A 12,183-nucleotide genomic window follows, 5' to 3' on the forward strand; every position below is an offset into this window, starting at 1 on the left:
CATCATTTTTTTTAACAACAAGAATTGTCAAAGAACTTGGTCAGATATAAAGAGAATAAGTGAAGTAGTTTTACAGGAGAAGGAGAGTTAGCACAGTATTTCAAACTTTGTGAGGAAGAAAATTTGAGTAAAAATGTCTCAAAGCATATGGAATTAGCAGGTTCATTTTCACACATTGCCTAAAAATGACACCATATTCCCCCCTTATTTCAGGTTTATAAATAATTTTGGACAGTTTTGTCTCTGTAAGTATCTTAGCATATAGGCAAAGCAACATATGTCATGCAATTTTGCCTTTGTAAATGTAGCTTATTCCATTATCCCAAGCAAAATAAATTTTAGGGGCAAAGCCATGTTTTTGCATGGACACTTAAGACTCATGCTGTGTACTCACAGCTGTGTTGTTGCAATCACACTGCTGAAAAATCTGTGTGGCAGACATGGCTTCAGGTGTACCTTTTGTACTATTTCCCCATTATTTGGCTTATATGGGGTAAAATGTTTTAAAATAGCTGGGGTTTTTTTACCATGAGGGTGGAAAACACTGGAGGAGATTATCCAGAGGGGATATGGACCCTGCCTCGCTGGAAATATGCAAGGACAGGTTGGATGGGGCTCTGGCAACCTGATCTAGTTGAAGATGTCCCTGCTCATTGCAGGGAGGTTGGTCTAGATTGTCTTTAAAGGTGCCTTCCAACCCCAAAAATTCTATGATTTTACAAAAAGATTAGGTAGATCTTTCAAAAAACCAAGAAAAAGCTACTTGAAAAAACAAAGGCAGCTTGTTTGAGATCCCTGACGGGTTTGTTGTTCCTGAGACACAAACTGCGCCGTTCGGCGCTGGAGCATGTTTGGCTGAGGAGGAGCCTTGTGGGAGGCTGGGATCCCCCTCACAGCCGTGTCTTTGTCCCGCAGGAATACGAGTTCACGGTGCTGCCCAACGCCTACATGATCCACATGCCGCACGCACCCAGCTTCGACATCACCAAGTTCCGCTCCAACAAGCAATACCGCATCTGTCTCAAGACGCTCAAGGAGGAGTTTCAGCAGGACATGTCGCGCCACTACGGCTTCGCGGCCCTCAAATACCTGACGGCAGAGAACAACAGTTAGCAGCGTGGAGCCCCTGCCTGGCCAACAAGGACACTGAGGCAAGAGCCGCTCAGCATTTGGGGCCTGGCCTTCGAACTCCAAACTGAGAAATACTTTCTGTTTTTATATCATACTTGGCAGTTCTAACAGTAGAAATTTGAAGTGACATATCTTCGGATGATGCTCGTTCATCCCTTCCCTGACTGCCCCAGCTCTGTCGGCTTCAGCGTTTGTGAGGTGCCCGTGAGCAGGGCCGGCCGGGCACCCTCCGAGCCACCCGAGGTGGGACTGGGCAGGGGCTGGGATTGCACTCCGCTCTCTTGACTGCAGAGCACAGACAGACCTTCAGAATATAGGATTTTATGTTGCTATTTAATAATTTGACATGCTTTTTATCTGTAAAGGAAGATCTTCGGGTCGCTGTCCTGTGAATTTCAAATCTGCACTACTTTAAAAGGGAACTTTCACCTGTGAACTTTCACAGGGGCCCTGTTAACAATGGATGACCTTGTTAATGCAGGATGAGCCAAAGGTCTGAATTAGCCTTGAAAACACAGGGGACACTTATACAAAACTGCACTCCTGAGAAGGTGTGTTACTGGTTCAGTTGTATACATGATATCGGTTGGTCTTTTTTTTCTCAAATTAATTGTTTTATCAGGAAAATCCCCTATATCCCACCCTGCCTTGGCCCCAGTCCTAAATGCTGCTCCTTTCCTTGCCAAGGAAATATCTCCCTTGTGTTTCTTTGCCATCTTCTGTTTTGGTGGTCCAGTAAAGAAGATCAGTAGCTCTGCCAGAAAGTGAACAGAACTTGTCACTTTAAAGTCTGTTTTCATCAGAGCAACTTGTTCACATGTGTCTCATAAGATAAAGGGCCTAGCTCTAACCCTTTATCTCTTTTAGGCAGGAATTGGATTTTACCTATAAGGCACATTGTACCAGGGGAATACTGATTTGTAGGTTCATTTCAGTGCTGCCCATCCGTGAAGGCTCTGGGCCTTAGGCTTTAAGTGGACTTCTTTGCTGAACAGTGAATATAAACGAGTAAAAGGCAACTAGTAGCCTTGGTGCTCTCCTGCTGCCTGCTGCAAGGTCTCAGAACTACTTCGTTAAAGGAGTTTATAATTAAAAGGAGCAGAACTGTTAGGAATAAACTCCCCATTGGACGGGGAGAAAAGAATGTGTTGGGAATCTGAGTGAGTGTTTGCTTGAACGTGGACTGGTCAAGTTCACAACATCGGTACACACAGGAATTTGCTGGAGGGCGAACAGGAACCTAACAAGCAAAATGCAGAAAACAAGACACTGGACTTTTTGCCATTTTCTTTATCTTCAGTATTAATGTTGTGTTTACATGGGAGGAAAAGATGAGGTGCACTACCCCTTTCAGGGCTATTTGTAATTTCTGTTGCAATGTTAATAGAGAAAGCAGAAACAACTCAGTGAGAAATGTGTCTGTCTCCCTGCCCCAAACCCCAAACAACCACATGTACCAATACCACTGCCTGAGCTGGGAAATGGATCCATATTGCGTTCTGCTCACGTTTTTCCATTTTGTTTTTCAGCCACTGGACCTTCTACTTTCCTCCCCACCTCATCCCTCTAGAGCTTGGTTTTATTTCTAACCTGACATTTTGTGAGAGATTTCTGATACGGTGGAAACCATGCAGTTAAACCAGACATTTAAACTACAAATATCAGTTCATCATTCTGTGTATATATAAGAAAAGCCAAAAAAGGCAATGTCTTTGACAAGAAATAAAAAGGGGCGGGAGGCTGTGTGTAGTTTTCACTTTTTCCCCTGGGAGTGTTGGCTGCATAAGAATATATCACTGCATAATTTTCCAAAGAGCTTTTTTCTCTGTTCTTAATGGCTTTATGTAAAGATTTACATAAAAAGCTGGAGAGAGCTGGGAAGAAGTGATATTAGTGCTCAGTTCTGGCCAAGATACGTTCTTTTAAAAACATCAAAGTCTTAACTCCCCAAGTCCTGTATTACCATTAAATGCAGAGGTCATTGTACTGATTGAGAATGAGAAGAACCCTGGAGCACAGGGACTGTTGATTAGCCAGTGTTTGAAAGATCCCAAAAGCTGATCTAAGAGAGGCTACCATTCATTATACCTGCATGAAATCTCCAGTCAGAGCTTCAGTGTGGCCACCATTATGTTCCATATGCATTCCAGATGTACATTTCTCCTTGGCTTAACAACGTTGCCCAAGGGTAGGCTGGATTGCCCTACAGCAGCATAACCATTATTTGGCTGTTCCATTATAAGCATTCTTCTCATTATTCTCTTCTCAGTGGTGAAGGATGGGGGAGCAGGGAGGTAATGATTTGCTACTTGCCTATAGGTTGAGTCTTGGGACCTCCTGGGTAGGCTTAGGTGTGCTGGCTGGTGTAACCAGCTCAGAGATTGGTAGTAGGTACAAAGAGTCCCTTTTTTTGTCCTTATAGACACTGTACTGACTTGTATCTGTCATGTCATATTTGTTTCTGTGCTTCATAATTAGAGAGGTGTGGGTCTTGGGGGTTTTTAGCACATTTCAAACAATCTACCTAATGGCAAGTTAGGATTACATATCTGTCTGTAACTGCCAGGGCTCCTCCAACACCATGAAAAAATCCACCACAGACAACAAAAAGAATTCCCAACTCAGTTATAACACTGGCTGTCTTCCAGTCCTCTGGTGTAGTAAGTATTTGCTAGGAACTTTGTTACTTAATTCTCAGTTTTCTCCTGAAATCTTCCAGAAGTAGCAGATAAACCTGGTAACATAATGCCTTTGATTTATTGATTTGTTCCAGCAACTTCTCTCTTGAGTCGTCAATCTATGACCTCTCCTTATCTTTGATATTTGGAAAGTGTGAGTCTCTCGTTTAGATACCACTCCAGCACCCTCTCAGTGAAGACTGATGCAAATAAATCATTTAGATTCTTGGCAATGTCTTTATTGTCTTTAATTGTTTCTTGTACTTATTTGGGGTGGCCTGCCCATTATCTTCACTTTCTGCTTTTGGTGTACTGGGCAAATGTTCATTTTCTGTTTTAACTTCCTACTGTTTGCTCTTCAGATTCCCTCTTAGCTTTCTCAAACTCCATCTTAACTGTTACATACCTTCCTTTCAGCTTTACACAGTTTTATTTCCATTCTCTGAAAGTTTCCTATTTGGCCTGAATAACTTCTAAAATTTCCCATTTAGTCATATCAACATTTCCTTGTCATTGTCTTCCATTCATCCAAGGGGTACCATACTCCATGGCTGTCTTATCAGAGCCCTTTCTATTTTAATCTGAGGATTTCAGCTTTTCTAGTCTGTTTTTTTAGAGCCATTGATTCTTTAAAAAGAAAATTATGGTTTTGTTTTTAAATTTACCTTGAATGTCATCCTACTAGGTTTTGAGGGTATTTTCCTCTTTCACCTTCCTAAATGTGAAATTTTTCTAATTTCCTAATTAGGGGATCAGAAATAAAGTATTACAGAAATTGGGCTCTGTATCTCCCTTTTCCCTCTCCACTACAAACATTGACATTCAGGAGTCATTGCAAACTATCAAGTCCCAAAGCCAGAACTGTGTATTTTCTAGCACCTTTTGACATCCCACCACTATCAGACATAATTATTATTCCAAATAATAACCTCCTGCCTGGCATCTAGTCCTCCTATTTTTGTTTTCATGCTTCTTCCTGTGATGTAACAGGCTCTGCAAGCCCAAGTTTTGGATGAAACACTTAATTGATACCTTATCATACCCTTCTGATATGTTTCCATGATTTTTCTCTGTTGTCACAGTAGATATATCTATGTATAGAGATAAATACACACATCTTCAAAAGTTTGGCTGTAGTTTCCATCATACCACTTTCTCTCAAAGGATCATCTACCATTTGCCTACACAGAAAATGTCTCTGTTTATCTGGGATAGTTCTTAGTATCTCTCAGGTTTTTTCCCAAGTCCTACCTGTAGTAATTCCTTCCAGCCTTGCTAGTTTTCCTGTGTAAACAATCTGGTCCCACTTCATAATTTGCTATTTTATTTTTCTGTTTGTAATCATTATCCTGGATGCCATGGCATAAAGGAATCAGCAGCTGTACCTGCAGTTCCATCGCCTTAGTTAGACTGAATCTGACATATGCTCCCATTACTCCTAAAGTACTGATTTTTTACCTGGTTGGCTTCATGTGGTTTGTTGGTAAATTGTAAGCTGCATTTTTCTTTTACTGCAACAAGCAGAGGCACTTTGTAGTGTTATTTGCAGTAGCTGTTGCAGCAGAGTAAGCCCTGTGTTAGAGGGAAAAGCACAAAAACCTCATCAAAACTGTAGCTGCTGTTTCTCTCCACAGGGGAAAATAAGGGCCTAGCACAGCTGAACAGTTTTATAAATGCCCTGCACAAAGCACATTGCACATCATTTTCTGGTAGGTATAATCATACATCGTCCAATTAAATATGAAAAATACATTTTTAATGTTCTCATTTTTATGTGCAGCTCTACCCAGAAGATAATGCATTTCCTTCTCTGTCTTGCCAGTTTCCCCCATTACTCCAGCCTGCCTAATAGCCCCATCTGTTTTCAGCTGAGAAAGATTAATGGCCAGAAGCACTGGGAGTCCTGGCAAATCAGCAGAGATATTACTCTTAGGCATTGCTCAGGACATTCCTTCCTGCTCTGCCAGATACTGTATGGGTGTTCCTCAGGTTTCAGGGCAGCAGCAGCAGAACACAGCAAGCACAGCAAGTGGAGTGAGTGTCATTATTTATGAACTTCAACCAGGTCTAACACTTTCAGTGGTGGGAGTGCTAGAAAGAGAATGCATCATTGTTAGCTCAAAACATATTTCAATATTAGGGAAAAAAAAAGCAGCTAAGTTTTTGCAACTCCACTAGGTGAAACTAGAACAAATAAGTCGCTAGTAGAAAATGCCAGCCAATAGTCAGGTATTTCCACTGCAGCACTGAAAATGTAGAAGCATTGATAGCTCAATGAAGTAATTTTTACAGTAGTAATTAATAATGTATATTTAGATGATGTGTTTACATCCAAACACTTAGGTGTATTGTGGATTATTTGAAGATTGTATATTGTTTCACGATATGAAATTGCTTGGAAAAGCCGCTGGCTGTGCACAGCAAATAATTGCTCAGAAAATGCTTACAAACCTGGATTTAGAAAAATTTTGCTTTTATAAGAGTTTGGTTTTATGAGTAGTTATACACTCCCAAAACAGAACATAAAGTCCTTGAGAATTTCAAAAGGAGCTGTGTATGTGTCAGTTGGCTGGAACGTTTTCCTCTTACCCTTACTTGGGATTTGGGGTTTGTTTACAGAGAAGAATTAAGATGTTGAGTTAAAAAAAATAATCTGGGAATTAGAAAACCAGCCAAATATTTATTTATGTGGTCATTCATATGAACATATTTGTTCAGACATGTTAGTGGTTACTCCAGTGGAAGTGTTAGGTCACTGAAAGTGTCAGGATGCAAACAATCTGAACTCAGGCTTAGAGTTTAGTATCTGGTCAGTCACTGTGTGTGGCTTCTCCTCATATGGTAAGAGCAGCTTGCTGACTTCTAGCACATTACTATTTCTGTAGAGTTAAAATGTCTTAAATCTCTGCAGCATGAATTTGTGGAAGTCACTGCGCAGGTAGGAAAGGCTGCATTTGAGAGCTCCATGGTCCACTGCCACAAGACACAAAATTTCATTCCCAAAGAAACAGCTCTGACCAGGGATTTAGACACCCTTACCAGGTATGTTCAAGAAGAGGTCCCCAAACATATTAGGCCAGGTAATTCAAGTCAAGCTTAGCCTATTTCTGAGTATTATGGCAACATAATTGAGACTCAGTGGAAGTGTGAATTTTCAGCTTTAACAATTACATCACAAGTCTTGTGATAAGGCTGCAAATTCAATCACATGAAAGTTAGAAGATCTGAAATTTCAAGTTGGTAGTGGTGTTGGTGATTTGCTCATAAAACTTGTATCTGTCCCCTCACATAGATATAGTAGGATGTAGTCTGTGCACAATTCTTCATTCAGGTTTTTTTGAGGGAGTTCTCTTCCTTTCTTTGCAGAGAATGCATAATATTTGGGTGAATGAAGCAGCTGGGTGTATGATACTTCTTTTTACTTCTTCTTTCACTGAGGTTTTCATAATGTGATAGCAGTTCTGATTTTGAGCAGACAGGCTTTTTTTCTTTCCCCAAAGGATAGGTATAAACTGATTTAGGAAAATCAATTATCCCCCATGCTCTCAGGCTTTCAGAGCAGAACACCCGCAGTTCTGTTCTGCGGGCTTTTCTCATGTGAAGGGGATCCTCTGAAGCTGATGGAAATCACACATTCAGAGGCCTTGTAGCACTCATCCCCAGGCTACAAATGCTAACAGCTGAACTTGCAAGAGTGATGAATCCCAGCTCTGTCCAAGCATATCTGCTCCATCACTGGGACCACTCTAAGGACTATGAGCAGTCTGTCAGGTAAGCAAAGAAATATGAAGTAAATAATTGCAGGTGGGGATATGATGGGTTTGTTTTAAGTAGCCAGATTTTCAGAGGAATGAGGAAGACGTAAGCATTCTGAAGTACCTCAGAAGATTTGTTCATAGGATGTGTGGGCTGGACTTACCCCATTCTGGATTTGTGGCATTTCTTAACAAACACTGGCCAATGCATCCCACCTGCAGTAAATTCTGTGGATTGTAAAATTATTGAAAGCACTGACAGTAAACCATTCACAGCTCAAAGATATTTAATTTGTTTCAATTCTTTGAGTTTCCATACTGATCCTTTGGTGCCCTTAAGAAAAAGGAGAAAAAGAAAAAAGATAATAGAAGCTTGATAACAGTAGGAGTCTCGACTATCCAGCCATTCTTAAATTGTCAGCACTGAGGTCAATGGTTGGGGCAAAGCTAGAGTTAGTGAGGTTCACAGAATTTCTTCTTTTGATCTGCCTGTGGAACTCTTGTTCCAGCAGTGCTCTCCAGTGATGCTATAAGGGAAGGAAGAGCTGTCCAATGCAGATTGATCCATGAACTCTTCATCCAGTCAGACCTCAACATCAGCAGCAGGAAGGAAGGGGCACCACCACCTGGGACTGTTTGTAGATGGCAATAGTGAGTTCAGTATGAAATCTCTAATTCTGATGATAGATTTCACCGAGCTCTTCTGCATTTTTCATGTACACTTGCTGTGAGTGACAGAGGCCCCTTGGGGTGAGGAAAAGATGGGACTCAGCAGTTTGCTGGTCCAGAATGAGAACAAGAGGTGTGTGTATTTTCCCTTGACACCTTGCTCAGTGTTTATTAATTATATTAGCACCAATTAATCCAGCTCACCTGAGACTCAGTGTTCAGGCCAGGCAGTAAGCTTCTGCTGTGTTGACAAGAGAATAGACAGATAAGAAAAATTATGTTTTCCGTCCATAACATCAATGAATATTTCTATACAGGTTCAAATGGCTCACAGAGAGTTTACATCTTGTATTTTTCACTGTTAAGGCTTCTTCAAAAAACAGCAAAGGCAATTAAAAAAAATAAAAAAGCTATTGAGTACTGTAAGGACCCACAAGGATTAACATTCACAGAGAGTCATCAATATAAAATATCCACCAAGTTAACCTTCCAGCTTCTGTCACAAATGCAGAGAATACAGGCACTATCATCATCTTTCTCTTTACACTTCATAGAGCAAAAAAAATACATGCACTAAAAAACAACTCTGAATCACATCACCCAAGACACAAATATTTTCAGAATTTTAGTGCTTTCATTTCTATTTTCATAAGTGAAATTAAAAGTTTGCAAAATATTTTTATTTATGTTATTCAATTTAGATATTTATATTCAAAGTTGAACACGAGCCAGCAGTGCCCTGGCAGCCAGGAGGGCCAACCCTGTCCTGGAGGGCTTCAGGCACAGCACAACCAGCCAGGCAAGGGAGGGATTGTCCTGCTCTGATCTGCACTGGGGCAGCCTCACCTCCAGGGCTGGGGGCAGGTTTGGGGGCCACGGTATAATAAAGATCCAGAAAGATGCTGAAGGGTTTAGAGGGGAAGCCATAGGAGGTGTCTGAGATAATTTGGCTTTTTCAACCTGGAAAAGAAGGAACTTGGGGGGAGACCTCACTGCAATTAAAACTTCCTCATGCAGGAAAGAGGAGGGGCAGACACTGATCTCGTCTCTCTGGTGACCAGTGACAGAACCTGAGGGAATGGCCTGAACTTGTGTCAGGGGAGGTTTAGGTTTGATATCAGGAAAAGTTCTTCACCCAGAGGGTGTTTGGGCACTGGAACAGGCTCCCCAGGGAAGTCGTCACAGCACTGTGCCTGACAAAGATCAAAAAGCATTTGGACCATATTCTCAGGCACAAGGTGTGACTCTTGGGGATGATCCTGTCCAGTGCCATGAGTTGGACCTGGTGATCCATGTGGATCTTTTCCAACTCAGAACATTCTGTGATTCTATTCTATTTATTTTAATATGTTGCAGCTTTCTTCTGCATCTGTCAGACTTGAAAACATTACAGCATTGTCTGTGGAGAAGAATAGAACTGAGGGGCCATTGAGTTGTCCTCCATGTTAGTGCAGGGAAAGTCTTTCCTGTAGCCTGGGGGATTTTTTTATTAGTTTGTGCTATCACAGGTTTTACTTCTACCTTAGCTGTGTCTCTTCCAATAAGTATGAAAGTCTGCTGGCTCATACCAGACCACTGCATGATTTCAGTACTGAGCAGTGTTTCTCACATGGCACCTAAGCCTCCACACAAATTTATTCTGCAGGGTTTGTTTTTTTTTTCAATCTTAATCTTCAAGCTACACCTGATAAAAAATTTATCATTTTAAAGCTGTAAAAACGGGTTCACTATGTTTTGGTTTATTTTTAACATACTCATTTTGTTCAAAGTTTTCTGTCTACTACATCCATAGACCTTCCAGGAAAATACTGTTTTGAGAGAAAGAGCATAATTGTAAATAGTCCTGTGTGGCTGGAATCAGCAGCACTATGAGGGTTAGTAATCTATTCAAGCCAGGAATTTCAGCACAGGTTTCCAGTATTTACAAATTTCCCTATTTCTGTAGGGTTCCATTTCAGGATCCTTCTGCAGCCAGCCCATTCTTGCGTTTTCCACTTTTTCTCCTTGTTCCCATCTGCTGCAGCCCTAAATCCTACCTTAGGCTGGTGTTGACAGGCATTTTAAAGACAGTATATACAACATCCACAGTGCTGAGATCTGATTATAATTATTATACAGAGAAAAGATACCTCTCCATTACTGGCTCCCTTAAACTATGAATAACATGTTAAATTAAAAAAGAAGAGAGCAAAAAAAATTAGAGGGGAGGGGAGAGGAGAGAGAGAGAATACTTAGGCTTCAAATGCCATTAATGCAAAAACAAAACGTAATCCACTTCTCCTCCCTAGGGTACCCAAAACCTGATGAAAGGTAGCACCAAAGTGATCTGAATACCAAATGAATCTCATAATGCCAGAATCCTTAGTTCTTAGGTGCCCAGTTACAACCACTCAGGCCCTGATTCAGCCCATACAACTTGGCAACTGTCTTGAGACCCATGGTGTGGGAGTTGGTCATGGAATCATTTAGGTTGGAAGAGAAATCTATGATCAAGTCCAACCATTAACCTAACACTGCCAAGTCCACCACTAAGCCATGTACCTAAGTGCTACACCTACTCATCTTTTAAATACTTCCAGGGATGGTGACACTTCCTGGGCAGCCTTTTCTGGTGATTGACATCCCTCGCAGTCCCCTTTGTTTCCTTTGAGAGTCAATGGAATGAACAGGACTTCAGAAGAGGGCATTTCAGTTCACTTCAGCACCACATCACCCCTTGCTCTGTGAGTAGCAGAAAGGGTTACAGTGCTGGTAGTGAGCATCAGTTTTAGAATTGCCACATACTCATTTAAGATTGCAGGTGTCAAAATCCTCTGGAAACTAAGCAGTAAGTGCTACAAGGCCTTATACTTAATATTAGCTGACAAACTTGAGAACAACAATCCATGTGACAGAAAAGGTGTGGGTGGATCAGCCACGGGAGGGGGATGATTTGTGGACTCCAGAGACTGTGCTGCATGTTGTGACAGACAGTTTGTGCTAACAGCAGAAAAGCACTCATTTTCAGCCCAAAACCGTGGGCTTCATAATGGTGGGTAAAATATTACCCCTGGCATTGGTGGTCGGGTTGTGCCAGGTCTGTGGCAGTGTGTCAGCCAGCACATTTCCAACAGTGCAGGTAAGAAACTGTGAGAAAGGGGTAAAATCCCCCAACAATGGCTTTCCACGTGTGTTTCTTCTTAAGACACAAACCTCATTCTTTTTCTCTCATGGCCAAGCTGATTCTACATTCTCCAGGGGAAAACTGGAGTCCCATGACCTTTAGGGTGAGCTATGCATGAAACAAGGCTTGTGGCATTGAAGATTCTGACTTTCCAACTCAGCACCTTGAATTTCCCAATATATTACCTGACTGGATGTCCTTCTGCTTCAACTCTTCTGTTTCTCTCCCCAGCTTGGGGAAAGACTTTTAAGTAATGTTTCAGGAAAGAGAAAAGAAAAATATGTCTTCTTTCCTTATGCTGCCTCATCTCCCAAGCACCTCCCCCTCCAGACTGAGGCAATTTGACTTAATTTACACATAAACTTCAGTCCGTGTGTAAGTTTTCTAGGTGACAATTTTACTGGGGAAAATGCTGTTTAGATTGTGTGTGCAAAGTAAATGGCTTGTAAATACTGGAAAAAAAAACAGGTTAATTTTCAATTGTGCAATAAAATTGTGAAATAATCCTCTCAATTCCTTTCCAGCGTCTGACTTGACAGGTGCTGATTTTAAGAGCATACCATTGTTTCTTCAGATGGGAACAAAAAGAAAGAGGTCATGAGCTGTTTTGCTTTCAACTTCAAGCTTTTTATTACTTTTTAATTTTTGCACTGTCATTCCCTTTAAGTTGGTTTATCCTTCCAGCCCTGGTTCAATCAGACACATTAGTACCAGGCTGTTCCCACTGAAGACAGGTGAGTCATCATCTGCTCTGAGTTAATCATGTTTATCTGCTTTACTTGACCTT

At 41.3% G+C, this 12,183-nt stretch overlaps 1 protein-coding gene across 2 annotated transcripts in view; it reads left to right on the plus strand.

Moving 5' to 3' along the window:
• LARGE1 (LARGE xylosyl- and glucuronyltransferase 1) overlaps positions 1-11,909 on the plus strand; it is a 279,977-nt gene extending 268,068 nt beyond the window's left edge. For both annotated transcript variants that reach the window (XM_036401466.2, XM_036401467.2), the window contains one exon: positions 916-11,909. In XM_036401466.2, the coding sequence (XP_036257359.1) occupies positions 916-1,113 (198 nt within the window). In that variant the 3' untranslated portion in view covers positions 1,114-11,909. The remainder of the gene's footprint in view (positions 1-915) is intronic.
• The last annotated feature ends 274 nt before the right edge of the window (positions 11,910-12,183 follow it).

The sequence above is a fragment of the Molothrus ater genome, chromosome 5 (genome assembly GCF_012460135.2).
Source record: "Molothrus ater isolate BHLD 08-10-18 breed brown headed cowbird chromosome 5, BPBGC_Mater_1.1, whole genome shotgun sequence".
NCBI classification, from domain to species: Eukaryota; Metazoa; Chordata; class Aves; order Passeriformes; family Icteridae; genus Molothrus; species Molothrus ater.